Genomic DNA, 24,459 nt, shown 5'->3' with positions numbered 1-24,459 from the left:
CCATGGCCGCTGGGCCTGCACGTCCGGAGCCTATGCTCCGCGGCGGGAGAGGCCGCAGCAGTGAGAGGCCCGCGTACCACAAAAAAAAAAAAAAAAAAAAAAGGTGAGTTGAGAATCAAAGCCTAATATGTAGAAAATAAACAACAAAATAGAGGGAGGCATAAAAATAAAGATAAAAGGAGAACATAATGAGTTAGAAAACAGTAACATTAACAAATAAAGAGCTGGTGCTTTAAAAAAATCATTATAAGAAATATTAGATAAACCAATTAAAGACAGTTAAAAACAAATAAAATAAGAAAAGAGGAAAACAAGAACCACAGAGAGGGACTTCCCTGGTGGTCCAGTGGTTAAGAATCTGCCTTCCAATGCAGGGGATGCAGGTTCGATCCCTTGTCGGGGAACTGAGATCCCATGTGCTGCAGAGCAACTAAGCCCACGTGCTGCAACTACTGAGCCCACGTGCCACAACTAGAGAGTCCATGTGCTGCAACTATGGAGCCCACGCACTGTGGAGCCTGTGCACCACAACTACAGAGCCCACACGCCTTTGGGCCCATGTGCCACAACTACTGAGCCCATGTGCTCTGGAGCCTGCATGTCACAACTAGAGAGAACCCTGCACGCCTCAACAAAGAACCTGTGTGCCACAACAGAAGATCCTACCTGCCACAACTAAGACCCGACACAGCCAAAAATAAATAAATAAATAATCTAAAAAAAAAAAAAAAAAGAACCACAGAGGAATTAACTTAAACTACAAGGGTACTATGTGAATACTTTTGAAAGTATGGATAACTTTCTAGGAAAATTTATTAAAATTGAACACAGAAGAGAAAGCCTAAATCAACCAGATGCTACAGAATAAACAGAAAAACAGCTGCCAGGAAAAAATTAAGAAGAAGTGTCATAAGCATATTTCAACACCTGTATTGTAATTTCTCAATATCTAGATCTAAAATATGGATACAGCATAACTGGACAAAGGGAAAATTTAGGAAGCCAGCAGGCATAACCCTAGAAATCTTATGCCAAAAAGAGAGGAAGAATTCAAAGGCTTGGAGAGTTTTGACTGGCCAAAACTAAAAAGACAGTAGCATAAAAATGATTGTGACAGATAATAAACCATGCAATAAAAAGCAATGAAATCAGCAATGATACAAGAGAAAAAAATTATTTCTCATCATTAAATAACTCCTTAATTGAAGAAGTTCTAGTTCCAGTATGGTAGCATGAAGTTCCTACAGCCTGCCCCCTCTCTGATTTCAACTATTAACACTTGACAAAATACAAAAATTAACTACATAAGGGCTGTAAATAAAAGCAGGAGGGCTTTGGAAAGGAGTCAGACTATACAAAGCAATCCAGACTGAGCTGAGTTTCTTGCTTAACTCACTCTCATGTCCTTGCTTCAAGGGCAGATCCCAGTTATTGTGGGGTAAGCGTGGGCTACAAAAATTCCAATAGAAACTCCACAATGTTTCTGGCTATAAGAACAATGAGAGGGAGCACTGCCAAACTGGAAAGCAAGGCGGGGAATGCTGGGACAAAAACAGCCAGAGAAGATTTCCTAATTTGGTATTTGGGTATAGATCAGTACAACATTCACTCTTACCAACAACAACACATGCATAAGAAGGATATAAATCAGTGTGGCAACACTATACCTAGTAAACAATTTGAAAACCTTCCCACAAAGAAAATTCCAAGCACAGGCAGTTTCACTGGTGAACTGTTTCAAATACCTAGTGAAGAAGTATTACCAGTTCTAAACAAAACTATTCCAGAAAATTGAGGAGTGAATCAGTCTATGCAGCTCTGATACCAAACAGGAGAAAAACAGTATAAGAAGTGAAAATTACATACCATAAAACCTTGTGAACATATATGCAAAATACTAAACACTATCTTAACTAACAGAATCCATCAATATATAAAAAAGGTAATACGTAATGCCTGTCTTAGTCCTTTTGGGCTACTATAACAAAAAATAAAGACTGGGTAGCTTATAAACAACAGAAATTTATTTCTCACAGCTCCAGAGGCTGAGAAGTCCAAGATCAAGGGACCAGTATGGTCATATTCTGGTGAAGGCCTTCTTCCTGGTTCATAGCCAGTGCCTTCTCAATGCATCCTCATATGGTGTAAGGGGCGAGGAATCTCTGTGGTAACTCTTAATAAGAACACTAATTCCACTCATGAGTGCTCCACCTTCATGACCTAAGCATCTCCCAGAGGCTTTCCCTCCTAATGCCATCATCTTTGGGGGTTCGGATTTCAGTATAATACTGGGGGGTAGAAACATTCAGACCGTGGCGATGATCAATCCCAGGAATACAAGACTGGTTGAATATTTGAAAATTTCATCAATATAATTTATTATATTAACAAAATAAAATTTATAAAACCCATATGGATCATGTCTAAAAGTTTTTTTTAAAAAAGCATTTAATAAAAGCCACATCCATCCCTCATAAAAAGAACTTATCCTAATAAAGATCACCTGCAAAAAACCCACAGCTAACACCATACCCAACGGTGAGAGAATTATGCCTACCACATACGATCAGAACAATAAAAAGTTATGCCCTCACCACTTCTACTCAACATTGGACTAGAGGTTCCAGGCAGTGCAATAAATCAAAAAATAAATAAAGGCATGCAGGAGAAAAATTAAGAAACAAAAATGTCCTTAATCATAGATTACTTAATCACATGTGTAGAAAGTCAAATGTAAACTATAAAACAGCTACTAGAAAATAGTAATTGAGTTTAGCAAGGCTGAAGTATATACAACCAATAGGTAAATATGAGCGAACACTCAGGAATTCGATTTTTAAAAATACAATTTAAAGTAGTATCAAAAATAGGACATAGTGAGGGATATATCTCACAAGAGATATGTAAGACCTGTACACTATAAACTATAAAACACTGCTGAGAAAAGTTAAAGATATAAATAAATGGAGAGACATATCATGTTTATGGAATGTAAAACTTGATACTGTTAAGATGTCAATAATTATTGCTGAATTGATTTATAGATTCAATGTAATTCCAATAAAAATCCCAGCAGACTTTTTTGTGGTCTATGATGAAATTGACAAGCTGATCCTAAAATTTATAGGGAAATGCAAAGGACCTAGAATAGTCAAAACAACTTTGAAAAGAACACAGTACAAGGACTAAATAACACTACTTAATTATAAGACTTATGAAGATACACTAATCAGCAAGTTTATGTGTCAAGACACGTCAATTAATGGAACAGATGATCAGAAATAGATCCATACATACATGAAAAACTTACTTTCATCATTTCAAAGGCAATAGAGCGAAGAAAGGATAGTCTTTTCAAGAAATGATGCAGGAACAATTGGGATATCCATATGCCAAAAAAGAATCCATACTTTGATAAACAAAAATGAACTAAAAAAATGGATCACAGACCTGAATGTAAAACGTAAAACTGTAAAACTTTTGGAAGAAAACAGGAAAAAATGTGTGACCTTGGGCTAGGCAAAGAATTCTTAGATACAACACCAAAAACCAAGATTCATAAAGAATAAACGGATAAACTTGATTTTGTCAAAGTTCAAAACTTCTGTTCTCCCAAACACACTGCTACAAGAATGAAAGGAAAAATCATCGCAAACAAGAGAATATTCAAAAAGGATATCTTTTAATGTAGAATATGAAAAATAACTTACAAGTTCAATAAGAAAACAAACAACCTAATAAAACAGACAAAAGATTTTAAAAGATACTGCACTAAAGAAGACAGCAAATAAGATCCTCAACATCATTAGTTATTATGGAGAAACACATTAAAACCACAACAAAATGACACTATATACTTACTTGAAAGGCCAGAATTAAAAAGATTGACCGTACCAATTGTTCATAAGATATGGAGGATCCAGACCTCTCTTACAGCTGGTGGAAATGTGAAATGGTATAGAAACACTGTAAAATAGTTTCTTACAAATTTAAATTTATAATCTTATTTATCTAAATCTAAATTTAAAATCTTACAAATTTAACCATACAATCCAGGCATTCAACTGCTCGGTATTTGGCCAAAAGAAATGAAAGCATATATTCATTCAAAGACTTATAAACAAACATCTACAGCATCTTAATTTGTTATTGCTAAAAACCAAAAATGTCCTTCAGCAGATAATGAATAAACAAATTGTGGTATAACCAAATACTGGTATAGTACTGAGTAAAACACACATAACAACATGGATGAACTTCAACCTAATTATGCTGACTGAAGGAAGATGAAAAACTTCACACTATCATTCTGTTTGTATAAAACTACAGAAAATGCAATCAACTCTATTGTGATAGAAGTAGAAAGTAGATCATTGCATACCTAAGGAAGTTGGAGGAAGAAAGAGGAGGAAGATTACGAAGGGACAAGAAATGCAAAGTTTTGAAAAAAAATCATTTTAATAGATTCAGATAAAACATTTGACAAAATTGAACACCCATTCATAGTTAAAAAAAAAATCAGCAAACTAGGAACAAAAGAAAACTACCTCAATTCAACAAAGGTCACAAATGAAAAAACCTACCACAAGACTTTCCTTTTTTTTAAGACTTTCACTTTCTATGCCAACATGAAAAACAGAGTAGAGACCAGAAACAGATACACATACAGTGATTTCACTTCTGACAAAGGTGCCAAAGCAATCCAAAGGGGAAAGGAAATTCTTTTTTTTTTTAAATGGTGCTGGAATAACTGGGTATCCATAGGGAAAACATGAGTCCTGAACCCTACTCACACCGTAATAAAAAATTAACTCAAAATGGATATATAATAGAACTAAACATAAAAGCAAAAATTATAAAAGGTCAAGAAAAAGCAGGGAAAAAACTTTGCCACCTAGGGGTAGGCAAAGATTTCTTGGATAGTATACCCCAAAAAAATCATTAAAGAGAAATCTGATAAATTGGAATTCATAACAATTTAAAAACTCCTTGTAAGATATTGTTAATAAAATTAATAGGTAAGTCACATTGTGGGAAAAAGTTTTTAATGTTCCAAAAGGACTTCCTTTTGTTCCAAAATAAAGAACAGTTACCCTCAAATATAAGAAAATAATGATTTCAAATGGCTAAAGATTTGGATAAACACTCCAAAAAATATGAATGATCAGTAAATAAAAGAAACTCAAGATCATTAGTCATCATGGAAATGCAAAAAGATGCCACTACATACCAACTACAATGTCTAGAATTTAAAGGACTGACAATACCAAGTGTTGGAAAGAAAATGGAGTAAGTGGAATGGAGCAGTGCAAAATTTCTAAAATTGTTAAACATGCAGTTATTACTCAACAATTCCACTCTTAGGTATTCATCCTATAAAAATACACATACACAAATATTCATAACAGTTCTACTTATAACTAGTCCCAAACCGGAAACTAACACAAAAGTCCATCAGTAGGTGAACAGAAACATAAATTGTGGTCTATCCATAAAACAGAATAATACTTAACAAAAAATTGAACAAAGTAGTGATACACGCAACAATATAGACATACCTCAAAGTCATTATACTGACCAATGGAAGCAAAACATAACAGAATATATAATGTATGATTCCATATTTATAAAATTATTTTAAAAGGCTAATCTAATGTACATTGACAGAAAGTTGATCAGTGGTAGTTTGAATGGGAGTGGGCATGGGGCGTGGAAATTAATTGGGAAGGGAAACAATGGAAACCTTTCATGTACTGTAAATGTTGTGTATCTTGATTATAGTGGGAAATCTGGGTTGTTTACACTTTTTGACCATTAATACACAATGCTGCTATGAGCAACCATGTACAAGCTTCTGTGAGATGTACATTTCCAGTTTTCTAGAGTATGTAGCTAGCTATGAAGGAAAGAGATGAGAAGAAAAGCATGGCCTTCATTAGCTTGAAAAACAAGTAAGTCACATGGCATGCCAGAAGATGGAAATTGCTAAAGAAGAAAATGAAATTGGAAAGAAGACTCAGGATGGCTAGGATCAGGGGAAAGGCTCACTGCAAAACCCCACTAAAAGGATGATATTTGAGCAAAGATCTAAAGACAATAAGGGAGCGCACCCTATTGACTGGATGGTAACTCCAAGTTTAACATTTTAAGAAACTGACCAGCTGCTTCCCCATGTGGCTGGACCTTTATTTTAACCTATTTGTGTTTCTGACTCTAAGATGTATTTCTTACAGTTGGATCATGTTTTTTATTTTTAATCCATTCTGCCTACGTTGGTCATTTAAATGGAGTGTGCACTCAATTTACCTTTAATATAATTACTGATAGAATTTATGGTTAAAATTTGTTACATATTTTCTATGTGTCTTAAGCCTTTCTTCCCTTTCTATCTCTTAATTATTACCTTCTTTTGTGTTAAATAGATATGTTCTAGGATGCCATTTGATTTCCTTTATTATTTCTTTTACTATATATTTTTTAGTTATTTTCTTAATGGTTTTCCTGGGAATTACAATTAACATCTTAATCTGTAACAATTTAAATCTGATCAATACCATCTTAATTATAATATTATAAAAAACTATGCTCCTGAATAGCTCCATTCATTCCCCAAGCCATGATAATTTGAATGCTTAAAAAAAATAAACAGGGCTTCCCTGGTGGCGCAGTGGTTGAGAGTTCGCCTGCCGATGCAGGGGACACAGGTTCATGCCCCGGTCCGGGAAGATCCCACATGCCACGGAGTGGCTGGGCCCGTGAGCCATGGCCGCTGAGCCTGCGCGTCCAGAGCCTGTGCTCCGCAACAGGAGAGGCCACAACAGTGAGAGGCCCATGTACCGCAAAAAAATAAATAAATAAATAACATAAAATAAAATAAACAGAAGAGGGAGCCCTTAAAATCACAAATTTAGAAAAGGTATCCAGAATCTTCACTCCTTTCTCAAAACTGAGGAAAATTAATCTCATATATAAATGACCCCCCATCCCCCAAAAAGGCCCAAGGTCCTATACAAGAAATTATATGACTAAATTTAATGACAGTTATAGAGACAATATATATACATCTAAAGCAAATGCCCTGAAAACAAGGAAAAAAACTATACCATACTATTCAATAACATGCTAAAAGACAAGAAAAAACTTTTAGATAAGAAAAATCATAAATGAGAATTAGAAAAACTCAGAATTGGGTGATAGAGCTCACAAGTAAATTTCAAATAAATGAAAAATAAAGAATACAAACCTAGAAAGAATATGAGAATAAATCCAACAGATCAATGTTAACACAAATAAGAATAAAGAAATATTTGAAAAGGATATGAAAATGAATTACAATTTAACCTATAGTTGTTTTATCTAGGCTTCTGTGTAAGTCTTATGATTAAAGAAAAGGTGAAAATCATATTTAAAAAACAAAGACAAAAAACCTAAATCATATTAGGGATCCTAACTACTCTTAGAAAACAATTCTACTAATTCTTCATAAGGATCCACAAAATCTAATAGGATCTTTTCCTTCCTAACATACTAGCTTCATGTCCTGTTAGTCACCATGCTACTACTCAAACACACAAACCTCATCCCCCTTGAGGGCCTTTGCATGTGCAGTTCACTCTCCTTGGTTGGGCTTTCTCATACAGTCAAAAAGCCTGTGACCTTACTTCATGTCTCTGCACAAACGTTAGGAAGGGGTTCTTGATCATGCTACCTTACCTAAATTTGCTGTGTTTTTGTTAGTGTCCTTCATAACATATTTCACTACCTTATATTATTTATCTATTTATTTCATGTTAATTTCTTCCTTAACATGGTATAATCTCCATTACTGCAAGAACATTATCTGCCCTATTCAGTATTACTGGGTTGATTATGCCAAGCACAGTGCCAGCTCAGACTATTCAAATATTTTCCAGGTATAGGAATGAATGTATTTTTAGACAAGAGTCACATTGAAAAAGAGGATCTGGAAAGAATCTGGTCCAAAATACAGGTAAATGGCTACACCATAGAAGGAAAGGGACTAGCATGAAATTGGGAGGGGAATATGAGAAAAATAACATGGTGAATGATTAATGAGCTTAAGATGAAGTTGATATACTTCCTCTTCACATTACAAGACTTTCCTTCACTGAGAAGGGAGCTTTCCAACTAATGTTTCAAGGATGTGTTTACCAAGTGTATTTACCACCTGGGCTATCATTTACACAAATGAGTTCTGCCTGACCTGCTCTTACGTACCTGTACACCAACTTCTTGTTTTTTCTCTCATAAACATCCAGGGTTCTTTTCCTTGCTCCAGTAAGGTAATTACATTTGGCTTAGAAATGGAATGGCCTGCTTTAAAGAAAACAGAATGCCACAGGTTGCAGAAATAAATTGTAACTAGTCAAGGTAAAATTATAATTATGATAATAAAAGATCATAATGATATTGACTATTTTAGAGAAGAACGAGAAAATTAAAGGATAAGAGTCAGTTAGGTAAGGCAAAGTTTTTGTTTTGCTGTATTTAAAATTCAAACTCATATGCCCTCTAACTCTAGAGAGCAAACATAATGTGGTTAAAAACATATTTTGAAGCCTGGGATCAATTCCTGCCTTTGCTACCTTCCAGCTGGGTATAACCTCGAATAATTCACTTAAACCCACTATACCTCAGTATAAATGGGGATAATAATAGTACTGTTGGGGGAACTAAATCAGTTAATACTCTCAGTTATTTTAATCAGTTAAATCACATAATGTGCTTAGAATAATGACTACTACACAGTAATCAAAATGTTAGCTATTAACATTATTCTTATGCTCTAATGTCACTAGAGGATACAAGAAAAGAGAGCTATAAGATATTCATTCCATTTTGAATGTAATTTTCATGTATTACAACTTTCAACCACAAATCAGATGAACTTTGTTTTAAGAAATGAACTGCTTTTGGTACAGTTTTAAATAAATCCCAATTATGCAATCCATCACCGTATAAATTGTAGAGGCTCTTTTGATACCGAGAGCAATTTAGGACCCTCTGTCAAGCTAATATCCCTGAAGCTGTTTCAGATCTTAAAATGGAGTATTAGAGCAATCTGGAGCACAAATGAATAAAAAACTTGGATCCTTTGACCATGGTTATACAGTATATGCCACAAATACCTAATTTAGCTGCTTGGTCATTATGGAAGAGATGCAAATATAAAAAAAGAACACATGGAGATGTGAATATGATTGAAGGATAGGGAAGATGAAAGTGTTTAATGGAGCTGCCATTTCTAACCTGACAAAGCTCAGACCACTTTTTTGGGAAGAGGAAAAACAAATTTAACTAGTTTCTTGAAAGGCAGCCCTGAAAATTACAGTAGAAAAAATACACAGCCTATAGAGCAGATTCTAAATTAATCTAAATTATTTGAAGCGAATGAACATACCCAGTGAGACCAAGTTACCATAGTTCTCCATCATCACATCCCGGTACAAAGTCTTCTGAACGAGGTCAAGACAGTCCCACTCCTGCTGAGAGAAGCCTATGGCCACATCACTGAATGTCAGTGATCCCTGAAACAGTAAACACATGTATCACTGGGCAAATTAAAGAAAATACTTTGAAAGCAGAAGCAGGAGTTGATGGACTTCTCCATAGGAAAAGAGAAAATGAAAGTATGTAGGCTGGCAATCTATGATGTGGAAGGAGACTTAAGCACAAGGTATACATATTTTTTAAGAAGCCTGCCAACACAGGTCAAATGTCTTCCGTATTCTGGGATACTTCTAAATATCTGAACCATTTGGAAATGGACAAAATAATGTTTCCCTCCTAAATTAAAAAGCGTATATACAAGAATAATGTCCAAATGGTATCTGCCTCAAAAATTCTCAATAAATAAATATTTCTCCAAATTTTAAAAACTGGGTTGCATAAAATTAATACGATTTTCTTCAAGTATCAAGTACTATTATGTTAGATCTTGCCATAAGCATTTTTGCTTGATTCAATAAATCCATTTATTATTTTGGCATATGACATTGTATTTTATAAATAAATCAGATTTAATAATTTATACAATTAGATGCACATTTGGAAGGTTTTCCACAATTGTAAGGTTCTATTTTCACCAACTACATATAATGATATGCATTTTTGTTGCCATCTACCATTTCTCACTGAACACTTTCCTTATTCTGAGTGTAGTAGGTAACCTCATTGATTACCAGTGATCTCCATTTCCTGGTATTTATGTCCTAATGTAATCCTCTCCCTTTGAATGTGGTCTGAACCCAGTGAGAGAGAATTATTTCCAACAAATAGAATATAGAAAAGTGATGGAATGTCACATCCAACATTAGCTTATAAAAAACTATGATTTCCACATTGCTTATTCTCTCTTGCTGTCTCACTTGGTCACTCTGATGAAGCCAGCTACCACGTGTGAGCTGCCCTAAGGAAAGCACCACATAATAAACCCCTTTTGGAGGAAGACGCGGTCGCCGCTGTAGCGGAGCCTCGGGCCGCCCACTCCTGCTCCTGATTCACTGCCGATCGCTCTCGCGGAGGAACAAGTTGGTCAAGAAGCCGCACCGCAGCTATGGCTTTTAAAGATACCGGGAAAGGGGCTTCCCTGGTGGCGCAGTAGTTGGGAGTCCGCCTGCCGATGCAGGGGACGTGGGTTCATGCCCCGGTCCGGGAGGATCCCACGTGCCGCCGAGCGGCTGGGCCGCTGAGCCATGGCCGCTGAGCCTGCGCGTCAAGATACCGGGAAGACTCCCGTGGAGTCCGAGGTGGCGATTCACTGGATTAGAATCACCCTCACCAGCCGCAACGTGAAGTCTTTGAAAAAGGTATGTGCTGATCTGATCAAAGGCGCGAAGGAAAAGAATCTCAAAGTGAAAGGACTGGTTCGGATGCCTACCAAGACTCTGAGAATAACTACAAGGAAAACTCCTTGTGGTGAAGGTTCTAATACTTGGGATCGTTTCCAGATGAGGATCCACAAGCGACTCACTGACCTGCACAGTCCTTCTGAGATTGTCAAGCAGATCACTTCCATCAGTATTGAGCCAGGAGTCGGGGCTGAAGTCACCATTACAGATGCTTAAATCAACATTTTTAATAAATTGATAATCAGTTGTTAAATATTGTTGACTTTTATTCATAATACTGACAGGTCTTGGGAACAGAGTTGTGCTATGGAATTCATTCCACCTTTTAAGTAGAATAATTAAAATTAGATGGGTAGCCTATGTTTTACTCTTTTTCATTATATTTTCCAGGGGCCACTAAATTAGTTTACACTTGACATTATTTGAAAACTGAAATGTATTAGCTAAATAACATGTGAGACCTTGTGTTGATGGTGAATATATACAGTTCTGGCTGCCTATTGGAGCTTTTCCAGAGAACATGTGTCTGGGTTCTACTCTGGAAAATCCGATTTAATTGATATGGGGTACTATCAAAAGTTTCTGGGGTGATTCTAATGTGTACAGCCATGGTTAAGAACCTAAGGTACTAGAGGGCAAGTAACTCAGGGAAAATAGATCTTAAATTCCAGCCCTGGCTCTGCCAGTTTGTCATAACTCCTTTTAAATTTGGAAAATTTCAAAATGTTTTTGAAACTTTGTTAATAAATTTTATAGACAAAAAACAAAACAAAACAAAACAAAAAACCAATAAACCAAGAGCAGTCGCCAGCCAACAGCTACTAAGGAAGTGAGGCCCTCAGTCCAACAGCCATAAAGAACTGGATCAAGTCAACAACCACTTCAATGAGTTCGGATGCAGATCCACTCAAAGTTGAGCTTTAAAATGACTGCAAACCCTGACCAACACATTATAACCCTGTGAGAGACCCAGAGCAGGAGAGCCAAGCTAAGCAACATCCAGATATCTAACTCACTGAAACTGTGAGATAAATGCTTGCTGCTTTAAGATGCTATGTTTCAGAGTAACTCATTATGCACTAAAAGATAATTCATTGATTTAAATGATACTGAAGAAGGCTGGTCAATAATATAGATGTTACACAAACTTAGCATGTCTCATTCAACAACAAAATAGCCTTAGTATTTATGTCTCATGGCTTTCCTACCAAATCCATGACCTCCATGTTCAAAGCCCCAATCATACACTACTCATCCACACAAAGCAGGAATTTCATACCATATTAAGATTCAGGTCATTCAATGATAAATTCCACCTCATCTACCTGGAAATCTTGGATCTGTGGAAAACTTCAAAGTCTTACCATGGATAGTTAAACAGAACCATTGTCTCCATCTCCAAACTACAGATCTGACCTGCACAGCATAAATTTCTACTTCAAATAACTTACCCCACTGTTCCATCACTGCCCTTAATTGAAGAATGGGCACTTAAAATATATTGAAAATTTTGGACAATAATTACATGAACACTAGTTAGTTTTGAATGGGCCATACGGAGACAGTGCCAGGTAATTTGGCCACATATTTCTCTGGAACAATAGCTAGGAAACAGGTTATTTGAGGGAACTTTCTCTTAGGAAACATCACAAAAATTAATGAAAATACTTACATGACCAAAAAAAAAAAAATACACATATTTCAACAAGGAGAGAAACATCAACTTACATGGGCCATGGTTTTAGACCTGCAAGAGATGATCAGTCCTCTGGGCTCCTCTACCAGAAAAGCAGAGTCCAGAAAACCCAGACCTGGGAGAAGAGAAAGACCTTGAGACCAGTTGTATTTTAGTGTTTCCTCACTGGCCTTAAGTTAATATTACCATTTATGCTCTTCCATTCCAGATTCCAAATTACTTCATATCACACACAACTTGGGTAAGTTAGGATTCTGGACAAATCCATTTCCTCACTCAATTCCTAGGAGTCTCAGCTTCAGAGTCATTTCTGCATTGAAACCAGACCCAGATACTTCAGTAGAAAATTTTCTGGCCAATGTACCATTGTTATCAGGTTTACATGAAACTAAGATTGGGCAGCTCTGTCCTGCTCTGAGCAGATCTTCCTCTTTCCATTCCCAACTTCAAGAGAAAAGAGGCCACATAATCCAAATCAGAACCTCTTTCTGGGCTTGAAAGTGGGTGAAGTTGATCAAAATATTAGAGATGGACAAGTAATGTTCAGCATTCTGAGTCCAGCAAAGCTTATTAGTTAAATATATGACAGACCAATATTATACTAGAATATACAAGTAGTCATTCAATGTTAAATTGGGAAGAATATTTAAGGACGTGGAAAATGTTCCATATATATTGTCAATAGAAAAGTCAGGTTGACTAATATATTTCTATTTATAAAATATAAGAGCATATTAATCAATACAGAGAAAAGAATGACAATCATAAAACAGAAAATAGAAAAGTCTGGAAATTTATATGGCCATATATTAACAGCTATTATATTTTTGGTTATGTTTTTATTGTTTTATTTTTTAGGGGGTGTTTTTAGGAATGAATCACTGGGTATTCAGTTGTTTTTAGTTCATACATGAAACAATCAAAACCAGTGAAGACATAAATTATACCTTTGCCATGATCAGAATTTGACATCGGCAATCCCTATCTTTTTGCTTAGATCTTGAGTTTTGGGGTTTTTTTTAAGGTTACTTCATAATCATTGTAACAATTGACATAAGAACTTGAAATTTTTTTTTTTTGTTTATTTGCTGCTGCACATGGACTTTCTCTAGTTGCGGCGAACAGGGGCTACTTTTCATTGCGGTGCACGGGCTTCTCATTGCGGTGGCTTCTCTTGTTGCGGTGCACAGGCTCTAGAGGGCAGGCTCTGTAGTTGTGGTGCATGGGCTTAGTTGCTTCTCAGCATGTGGGATCTTCCCCAACCAGGGCTCGAACACGTGTCTCCTGCATTGGCAGGAGGATTCTTAACCACTGTGCCACCAGGGAAGTCCAAAATATGTTTTTTTTTAAATTTGTTAAGGTGAAGACGTCCACAAAGTTCTTTGTTCTTTAAATTCAGATCATTGGGATGTCTCTGGCAGTCCAGTGGTTAAGACTTCACCTTTCAGGGACTTCCCTGGTGGCACAGTGGATAAGACTCCATGCTCCCAATGCAGGCAGCCCACATTCTATCCCTGGTCAGGGAACTAGATCCCACATGCATGCCGCAACTAAGAGTTCACATGCCACAATTAAGGAGCCCTCCTGCCGCAACTAAGGAGCCCTCCTGCCGCAAGTAAGACCAGTGTAACCAAATAAATAAATAAATATTAAAAAAAAAAAAAGACTTCACCTTCCAATGCAGGGGGTGCGGGTTCGATCCCTGGCTGGGGAGCTAAGATCCCATATGCCTTGGGGCCAAAAAACCAAGAAGCAATATTGTAACAAACTCAATAAAGACTTTAAAAATGTTCCACATCAAAAAATTTTAAAAAAATTATTTTAAATAAATAAATTCAGATCATTTTACTATATGGCTTATATTTTGTTTCCTTTGGATCCCAATATCTCATTTTATAATTTCTTCTCAGTTATGTTGGAATTCTGACCACAAAAAACTTGGGAACAGTCTCTGAGTAATCTCTTTTGTGAAGTGATGACAGTCTCAATACAGCTTTATTTCAGATCTTTTCAACAGAAGAATTTATCTTGTTTCTGAACCTGTCAGTTTTGTCATGATATCCTCCAGATAGCTGCTGAATTATCTTACCTATTAATTTTGCTATACATCTAATATCATTAGAATGAAATCTACAAAATATAAAGGTTATAGTAAAAAAAATCCACTTATTGCCATACAGATCCCATGTGTTCAGTATTATTTGTTTATATGCTTACTGTCACTATAGTCACACTGATGTCTCCTTTAGGCAGGTCACCTAACTCTCACCAGTGGCCTTTATCACACATTACCTTTCAATTATTCCTATTCAGATTTTAACTTCCTTCACAGATTATATGTACTCTGAAGGAAGTAATTATGTCTTTTTAGTGGCTGTATTACTTCAAATATTATACTTTCCAGGTCTGACATATTTTAAACAATTAAAAGAAGTATGATTTTTGACTACAAAATACCACTTTTAGAAAAATTTTAAAGGAAATAACTTACAGAAGTTCACAAGGTATATGCACAAGAATGTTCATCAGAGAATAATTTTTGATAGTCCAAAATTAAAAACATAAAAATCCCACAGCAGGCAAACAGGTTAACTATATTATAGTCTGCTATATTGTGACATACTATGCCATTCTTTTTTTTTTTTTTTTTTTGGCTGCATTGGGTCTTTGTTGCTGCGTGGGCTTTCTCTAGTTGCAGCGAGTGGAGGCTGCTCTTCGTTGCAGTACGTGTGCTTCTCACTGCGGTGGCTTCTCTTGTTGCTGAGCACGGGCTGTAGGCGCACGGGCTTCAATAGTTGTGGCAAAAGGTCTAACTAGTTGTGGCTTGTGGGCTCTAGAACGCAGGCTCAGTAGTTGTGGCTCATGGACTTAGTTGTTCTTAGCAGGTGGGATCTTCCTGGACCAGGGCTTGAACCCCTTTCCCCTGCACTGGCAGGAGGATTCTTAACCACTGCGCCACCAGGGAAGTCCCCCTATGCCATTCTTAATAAGAACGATATTAAACCATATAATTGACGGAAAACAATATTAAAAGAATTGCTCGATGAAGAAGGTAGGTCTAAAAAAGTATGCGTAATTTAAGAGGTGGCATCCCGTTGAAATTAAGAAAAATATTTCAATGCCGATTTCCTCATCAGCAAAGTAGGGATAAAAATATCACATACGATATATGACTAGTTTGAAGACTCGGCAAAATAATTCAAATACACACTAAATTATATATCATGATGACGAATGTAAATTATCTATCATTATTGAAGAAGAAAATCATTCCATGTTCCTTAATCTTTTATTATAAAAGGAAGCTAATTCTGGTGCTTCCTGGTTTTATTATATTAAAACTTGTGCTTCTTGGGTGTCCTCTTTCTTCTAATTCTAGTATTTAAAATTTTAGGAGGTACGTTTGAGAAAACAGATTTCTGCTTAATAAAATCATTAATTAAAAAGAGAGAGAGAGAGATTATCAGACAAGAAGAGAGAAAATGTCCCCTTCCTCAGTCCCCAGCAGCTATAGAGAGCAAGAAAAACTGTTCAGAATCATAAACCTGTTCAAAGAACATCATGATAAAACTGGGAAAACTAACTGGAGAATGGAATCTTATTCTTTGCACAATATAGAGATTTATGTAAATATTTATAAATATAATCTTTATTTTCTGGTATAACAACTATGGAAATATTGTTTGTACTTGTAAGACACCTGGAAATCAGAGATTAGTGTTATTTTTTCTGAAAATAAGCTTAAATCTCTAAATTATTAACTCTGAAAGCATGTCTTACTTAGTAATATGGTGCCCTGGTAATTAAGTTTTAAATAACATTTGTAATAACTAAAAGGTTTAACTACTTGTAATGATTTTCACACAAGATTCTCTGCCCTTCCCTCTTCTCCCTACATGTACAGGGGTATAAAGAAAACTATCATTGGATTAGATTTCTTTTTTGAACTATGAGTTGAACCTTGTCTCCTTTATTTGATCAATTTTATTCTGCCAAAACAAAACCACACAAAATTGGAAAAATATACACCAAAATGTTAAAGTGACTATCTCTAAGCAGGGAGATAATGGGTTATCCTTGCTTCCTTCTCAGTAAATTCCCTAAAGAAATGAAAATTTTTTGCAATAAGCCTGTATTAATTCCATCATCATAAATAAAATATATAAAGATATTTCAAAGTATTAAAATATCTATAGACATCACTTTGGGAAGAGGCCATATATTCCTCATTTTAAAAATCTGTTAATATGACAATGAAAAAAAAATCAATGTGATTAAAATAAATACCAGTTAAGCGAATTCCCTGGCGGTCCAGTGGTTAGGACCCCATGCTTCCACTGCAGAGGGCCCGGGTTCGATCCCTAGTCAGGGAACTAAAATCCCGCATAATAGTGTACTAGCACAAAAACAGAAATATAGATCAATGGAACAGGATGGAAAGCCCAGAGATAAACCCACGCACCTATGGTCACCTAATTTATGACAAAGGAGACAAGACTATACAGTGGAGGAAAGACAGCCTCTTCAATAAGTGGTGCTGGGAAAACTGGACAGCTACATGTAAAAGAATGAAATTAGAACACTCCGTAACACCATACACAAAAATAAACTCAAAACGGATTAAAGACCTAAATGTAAGGTCAGACTCTATAAAACTCTTAGAGGAAAACATAGGCAGAACACTCTTTGACATAAATTGTAGAAAGATCTTTTTGACCCACCTCCTAGAGTAATGAAAATAAAAACAAAAATAAACAAATGGGACCCAATTAAACTTAAAAGCTTTTGCACAGCAAACCATAAACAAGACGAAAAGAAAATGGGAGAAAATATTTGCAAATGAAGCAACTGACAAAGGATTAATCTCCAAAATATACAAACAGCTCATGCAGCTCAATATCGAAAAAGCAAACAACCCAATCAAAAAATGGGCGGAAGACCTAAATAGACATTTCTCCAAAGAAGACATACAGATGGCCAACAGACACATGAAAAGATGCTTAACATCACTAATTATTAGAGAAATGTAAATCAAAACTATAGTGAGGTACCACCTCACACCGGTCAGAATGGCCATCATCAAAACATCTACAAACTATAAATGCCGGAGAGGGTGTGGAGAAAAGGGAACCTTCTTACACTGTTGGTGGGAATGTGAATTGATACAGCCACTATGAAGAACAGTATGGAGGTTCCTTAAAAAACTAAAAATAGGGGACTTCCCTGGTGGCGCAGTGGTTAAGAATCTGCCGGCCAACGCAGGGGACACGGGTTCAATCCCTGGTCCAGGAAGATCCCACCTGCCGCAGAGCAACTAAGCCCATGCACCACAACTACTTAGCCTGTGCTCTAGAGCCCACGAGCCACAACTACTGAGCCTGCATGCCACAATTACTGAAGCCCATGTGCCTAGAGCCCATGCTCCGCAACAAGAGAAGCCACCGTGATGAGAAGCCCATGCACCACAAAGAAGAGTAGCTCCCTCTCGCCGCAACTAGAGAAAGCCCACGCACAGCAAAAAAGACCCAACACAGCCCTAAATAAATAAACAAGTTTATTTTAAAAAACCTAAAAATAGAACTACCATATGACCCAGCAATCCCACTACTGGGCATATACCAGGAGAAAACCATAATCAAAAAGATACATGCACCCCAGTGTTCATTGCAGCACTATTTACAATAGCCAGGACATGGAAGCAATCTAAATGTCCATCAACAGAGGAATGGATAAAGAAGACGTGGTACATATACAGTGGAATATTACTCAGCCATAAAAAGGAATGAAATTGTGTCATTTGCAGAGACATGGATGGACCTAGAGACTGTCATACAGAGTGAAGTAGGTCAGAAAAACAAATATCGTATGTTAATGCATATATGTGGAATCTAGAAAAATGGTAAAGAGGATCTTATTTGCAAAGAAGAAATAGACACTCAGACACAGAGAACAAACGTATGGATACCAAGGGGGAGGGAGAGTGAGATGAATTGGGAGATTGTTATTGACATATATACACTACTATGTATAAACTAGATAACTAATGAGGACCAACCGCATAGCACAGGGAACTCTACTCGGTGCTCTGCGGTGGCCTAAATGGGAAGGAAATCCAAAAAAGAAGGGATGTATGTATACGTATGGCTGATTCACTTTGCTATATAGCAGAAACTGACACAGCAGTGTAAAGCAACTATACTCGAATAAAAATAAATAAATAAAATAAATACCACTTAAGTATATTCACTTCTTGAATATCCTTTAGCTGTACTGCACTGATATAATTAGAGACATTTCCCTATAAACACTCTAACATCAATGGAAAAGGAAATTGCCTTTGCAAATTAATGTGAATATGTATACCAAATAGGTAGAAAAGTTCTGGGTACACAGAAAATGCTCACTAAATGTGGCTAAACATTTTCATTTTTCTCTGAAAAACCAATTAAACTATCATTTTGGATATAATCCTTGCAAAAGTTTTTACAAAATTCTCTTTTTAAAATGAGTTGCATATATAATTTCAAATTTTCTTGACTACTATTATCTACATATTAAGATTGCTTAACATTAGATCATAGCCATTTTTTTTCTTGTAACGGCTAATTCTTATAAGCAGGAATTTTATTATCTACATAATATTCTATCTCATGGATGTCGTGTGATTTTCTTAACCATTCCATTAGTATAATCATTAATTTTGTGCAAAACCATCCCAAGGTATAACAGTCTTTGATTGCATATCAATTACCCAGGTCTAATCTTTTGGGTTATCACACCTTTGAAAAATGCATTTTTCCAAATATATGCAGTAATTCTATACAAGCACAAGGGATTTGTGGTCCCCTGTAGGCCCCAAAATACAAAGGGTCCCTGGATCAGAACACTTGTTCTGGAAAACTAGCGTCCACATAAGCCCTTTGACATGCAAGCACTCAACACATTAACATCATATTTTCATCACTGATTTATAGAATCTGAAGGGTGAATGACACAGAATAAAGACAATGTTAAGCATTTATTGTGTGCCATCCTTCAAGACTACTAAACCCGCTGTGACCTCATACCTATAACCAGAATTAAGTAGGATTGTGCGATCTGTATCAGGGCTCACAGGTTTCTCCCGTCAGAGCTCATAGTTTCATACTCAAATGCTTTCATACTCAAATACATAAATGAGCCCCAGAGAACTGCCAGGGAGGGTAATCCGAGGAAGGAATCCTAATCTTGGGAGTCTTTTTATCCATACGTTCCTAGGAGCCTGTCTCAGGGGCAATTCTTGATTTAAAATTCCGATCTCAGCAGCTGGTATGTACTTTCTTGCTGGAAGGTGTCTTGTAGGACTCAAAACCAGATTTCCCAACTGCGCCCACATTCTTTGCGAGAAGTACATGTTTGAGAGAAGCCTAGAAGCAGCAAAGGGGAAAAAGAGCTATGTGTCACATGACACCACAGAGCCACTGCAATCCACATTCACAAGAAGGACATGCACCCTGTGTCTCCGTCACACAAGGACGAACACACACCTCTCTCAGTCTCACAATCGCACTCACTCTAAGAGATAAAATCACCCTCCCCGCTGCTCAAGCGCCCACAGCCCCGACGGGGCGGGCGGACTCGCGTGGCTGCGCTCCGGCCGTCCACGCTTTGGGCGCCTCCCGCAATCCCAGTCTCACCGCCGCTGGCTGTCCCTCATGGGCGCCAGCTACGTCTGCGCAGTCGTCTTCGCGGCGACCCAAGCGGATTCTTCCTCGGACGGGTGCCACTCACGCGCAGCACGCAACACGGGACACGGAAAAAGAACCGGAGGTCAAAGTCACCTCGCCGTCTGTGGGACGTGAGGTTCCAGGTCGTTAAAGTCCTGAAGCAAAGCAACTGCCTGGCCGGGCCTGGAGATTTCTGGGAATGACCGCCCCACTGCGCCTGCGCAGCGCTGGTCTCCCAACGCCCGGAGGCCCAACCTGAGGCGGAAGGCGGGTTCAGCGGTTCCCAGGGCCAGGAGGCGGCGAGTGAGGGTGGGGCCGGACCAGAGAATTGTGAGGAGGGACCCGCGGAGCTCTTCTTTTCCAAGGCTTCAGGCCTGCGTGTGAAAGGCCTGTCCAGTTGAATCAGTAATATGACCCCGAGGGCCATCCAGTGCGAGCTCTTGAAGTGCGTTCATGATCCAACCAAACTGTGCGTGTTTGTGTCGTGTGTTATGAGTGTGCAGGTGAATGTATCCCTTCCCTAAAACGCTCATTCCACTCGCAATGCCACAGGTACTGACTACTCCGGTTTTAGAGCTGAAGCCTCTGAGTTTACATAAGTTGTATAACATTATACTGTTGATTAGCAAAGACGTGTTTCCAGGTGAGAAAACGTGGATAAAGTGAGACTTTATAATATATTCTCATTGTAGAAAAAGGGAAAATGAGTTTTGGTCCCTTTTTCAAGAATACTGATTGCAGTTCTCTGAAAACTAGAAAAAAAAGCAATACCTTATTTACATTTTACAATATTATGTCCACCAGAAATTGACTGTTGTTAAGCGATTCTTTTCATCCCTCTCTGCTCTATTGTGAAGTGGCGAGCTTGACTGCATTTTTAAAAGCCCACAGGTTGAGAAACATCTTTTAATTCGTAATGCCTGGTCATGACATCTCATTGAAAAATACTTTGCTTCTCAGTTGTTTGGGCAGTGAAGATAAATCAGACTCAAAATCTGAAAGGAGGAAGATTCTTCTGGGCTATCAGAAGAATTGAGGTTGCATTACATATATATATATTTAGCTTCATGAGTGAGTTCATGAGTAAGCAAATGGGAACTGTAAAGTTCTCATCAAAGGGTGCCCATATTTCAGTTATCAGCATTCCAACATATTTTAAATATGCAATCCATGCATAGATTAACATTTCAAAAGGATATAAAGTTTAACTAAAAATGCGATCAACCTCTTCTGCCATATATTTCAGACATATAGTAGCTAACCTTAGCATGCACAGCATTTTGATTTTAGTGTATATAGCCTTCCAGACGTTATTTTATTTTTTTCTCATAAAATAATTTGACATTTAAAAAAATATTATTGAAGTACAATTGATTTACAATGTTGTGTTAATTTCTGTACAACAAAGTGACTCAGTTATACATATATATATATACTTTTTCATATTCTTTTCTGTTATGGTTTAATCATAGGATATTGAATATAGTTCCCTGTGCTATACAGTAGGACCTTGTTGTTTCAGATAAGTTATTTTATTTTATTATTATTTTTTTTAATTTATTTATTTTATTTATTTATTTTTGGCTGCAATGAGTCTTCGTTGCTGCGTGCGGACTTTCTCTAGTTGCGGCAAGCGGGGGCTACTCTTCGTTGCGGTGCGCGGGCTTCTCTTGCTGTGGAGCACAGGCTCTAGACTGCAGGCTCAGTAGTTGTGGCTCACAGGGTTAGCTGCTCCACGGCATGTGGAATCTTCCCGGACCAGGGCTCGAACCCGTGTTCCCTGCATTGGCAGTCGGATTCTTAACCACTGTGCCACCAGGGAAGCCCCCAGATAAGTTATTTTAAAATAAAATATACAATGTTACACACACACATATGAATACAAAATGTATATGTAATTTCAAATACTATGTATGCTATATGCATATGAAAGTATGTATTTCTTTTTCTTCAAACAAATGTGTTTCCGTATCAGTACTTAAGGAGTGTCATCATTTTCAACAACTGCAAAATAAGCCACAGTATGTGTAGCTGAAACCTTCTCTAAGAAACAAAACTCTACAAATAAATATTATTGATTTTCCTATTTTTTTCTCACAAACAATGCTCAGTTAATATCCCTCCATAAACTTCAGTTTGCACCTATGTAGGCTTACATGTAACTTAACTTCTCGAAAGTGGTCTTGCTTTTTGCACATTAACTTGTGATACTGACAAATTTCTCACTGTGATTATGCCATTTTACATATTCACAGCAGTGTAAGAATATCTGTTTCTGCTACCAACATTTTCCCATTTTAACGCTCTGTTCTTTTTTTCCCCCTCTCCCGCTTTAACTCGCACTTCTTATTCTAAAGCTCCACTTTCACCCAACCTGAAGAAATAATCTAAAAGACTCCTTTTCCATTGGAGTCCAAGCTTAATGAGGGATACGTACCTATAATACCTATAATTTTAGCCTTATCTGTCTTACAAATAGGGCAAAAGTTTAATATTAGTTTGTAGGCTCAGCAAAATAAAATTTCAATCACAAACATATAGGTTGACAACATGATCTAGAGTTCCTATTTGAAGGTTAATTGAGCTTTATAAAATCTTTCTCAGTGTAGATACTGAAAACTCATGGAATAGCAGTAAAAATGAGTAGGCAGGTGTTCTTTCAGCTAGCGGTGATGGAGAGAGTCCTGCCCTAAGGTTCTGAAGATATCCTAACACACACCTAGATACTAGACAGATGAGATCGACAGCAGTCTGAGTCGAATATCCTCAAATCCTTCAGGAGAAGGACACAACATGTCACAGAGTGGTGTCACTTGGGAGCAGGATTTCTACTAACAAGAGGATGAGGTGCCGCCTGGTTGCTGTGGAAGGATGTGATTGGCTTCTTTGATTAATTTGTGGCTGACAGGGACATGATTTGGCTGATACAGGAACTAACAGCATGGTTAGTTTTCTTCCCACTGCTTGGTGGGCATGTCTGGTGAGAAGAGGGGAACTCATGGTTAGGCTTACGGGCCCTGTGAGGTTCAAAGATATTAAGACAGCACATGAAATTTTAGGCCTTGCAATACAAGAGAAGGAGGGAAGCATGTGAAATGTTTGCTCTCTTGTGATTTCATTACAAAAATTAATAAAATTATCTAAGAAATTTTGGAAAACAACATAAAGGAGAATCAAATCATGCATAATACAGTTCTTGTATAAAAACCAGTGTGAACATTTCAAAATGTTTCTTACAAGGATTTTTTTGATGTACATTTTAATGCACTGCTACTTAGTATATAATAGCTCCTGCTTTTGGCACTAAGTATCATGATAAAACAATTTCTACAATATATTTTTTTAATTTTTATTTTATAATGGAGTATAGTTGATTTACAATCCACAATATATTAAGAAAAAAAACCTTATACAACTTAATAGAAAGGCAAACAAACAACCCAATTAAAAAATGGGGAGAGGCTCTGAATAGACATTTTTCCAAAGAAGACATACAAATGGCCAACAGGTACAGGAAAAGGTGCTCAACATCACTAATCATCAGGGAAATGCAAATCAAAACTACAATAAAAATATCACTTCACACCTGTAAGAATGTCTATTACCAAAAAGACAAGAAATAAGTGTGGGCAAGAATGTGGAGAAAAGGGAACCCTTATGTACTGCTGGAGGGAATGTAAATTAGTGCAGCTATTATGGAAAACAGTATGGAGATTCCTCAAAAAAGTTAGAACTACCATATAACCCAGCAGTTCCACTTCTTGGTATTTAACCAAAGGAAACAAAATCACTATCTTGAAAATATATCTGCACTCCAATGTTCAATGCAGCATTATTTACAATAGCCAAGACATGGAAACAACAAGAGTTCATCAAGAGATGAATGGATTTTTTAAAAATGTGGCATATATACAATTATTATTCAATCATAAAAAGAAGGAAATCCTGCAATTTGTGACAACATGGATGGATCTTGAGGGCATTGTACTAAGTGAAGTCAGACAAAGACAAATACCAATACTGTATGACCTCATTTATAAGTGAAATCTAAAAAAAAAAAAAAAATCAGAAACAAAAAAATGAAACCAAAGCCATAGATACAGAGAACAGATTGATGGTTGCCAGGGGCAGCAGGGGAAATGGGTGAAGGTGGTCAAAAGCTACAGACTTCCAATTATAAAATAAG

General features: G+C 36.9%; 1 protein-coding gene and 1 pseudogene across 2 annotated transcripts in view; one reads left to right on the top strand and one right to left on the bottom strand.

Moving 5' to 3' along the window:
• The window catches only part of LOC114903113 (zinc finger protein 331-like), a 41,991-nt gene extending 32,225 nt beyond the window's left edge, over positions 1-9,766 (bottom strand). The window contains 2 exon segments of the mRNA XM_029235923.1: positions 8,239-8,337; positions 9,422-9,766. Of these exon segments, the coding sequence (XP_029091756.1) occupies positions 8,239-8,337; positions 9,422-9,566 (244 nt within the window). The 5' untranslated portion in view covers positions 9,567-9,766.
• An 895-nt stretch (positions 9,767-10,661) lies between these two features.
• Positions 10,662-11,117, top strand: LOC114886934 (annotated as a pseudogene). Its single transcript, XR_003791454.1, has one exon. The product of XR_003791454.1 is annotated as a 40S ribosomal protein S20 pseudogene (transcript).
• Positions 11,118-24,459: the final 13,342 nt, after the last annotated feature.

The sequence above is a fragment of the Monodon monoceros genome, unplaced genomic scaffold (assembly GCF_005190385.1).
Source record: "Monodon monoceros isolate NGI ecotype Baffin Bay Population unplaced genomic scaffold, NGI_Narwhal_1 Super_Scaffold_10, whole genome shotgun sequence".
NCBI lineage: Eukaryota > Metazoa > Chordata > Mammalia > Artiodactyla > Monodontidae > Monodon > Monodon monoceros.
The sequence above is the reverse complement of the archived record's forward strand: the minus strand, read 5'-3'. Positions and strand labels throughout refer to the sequence as shown.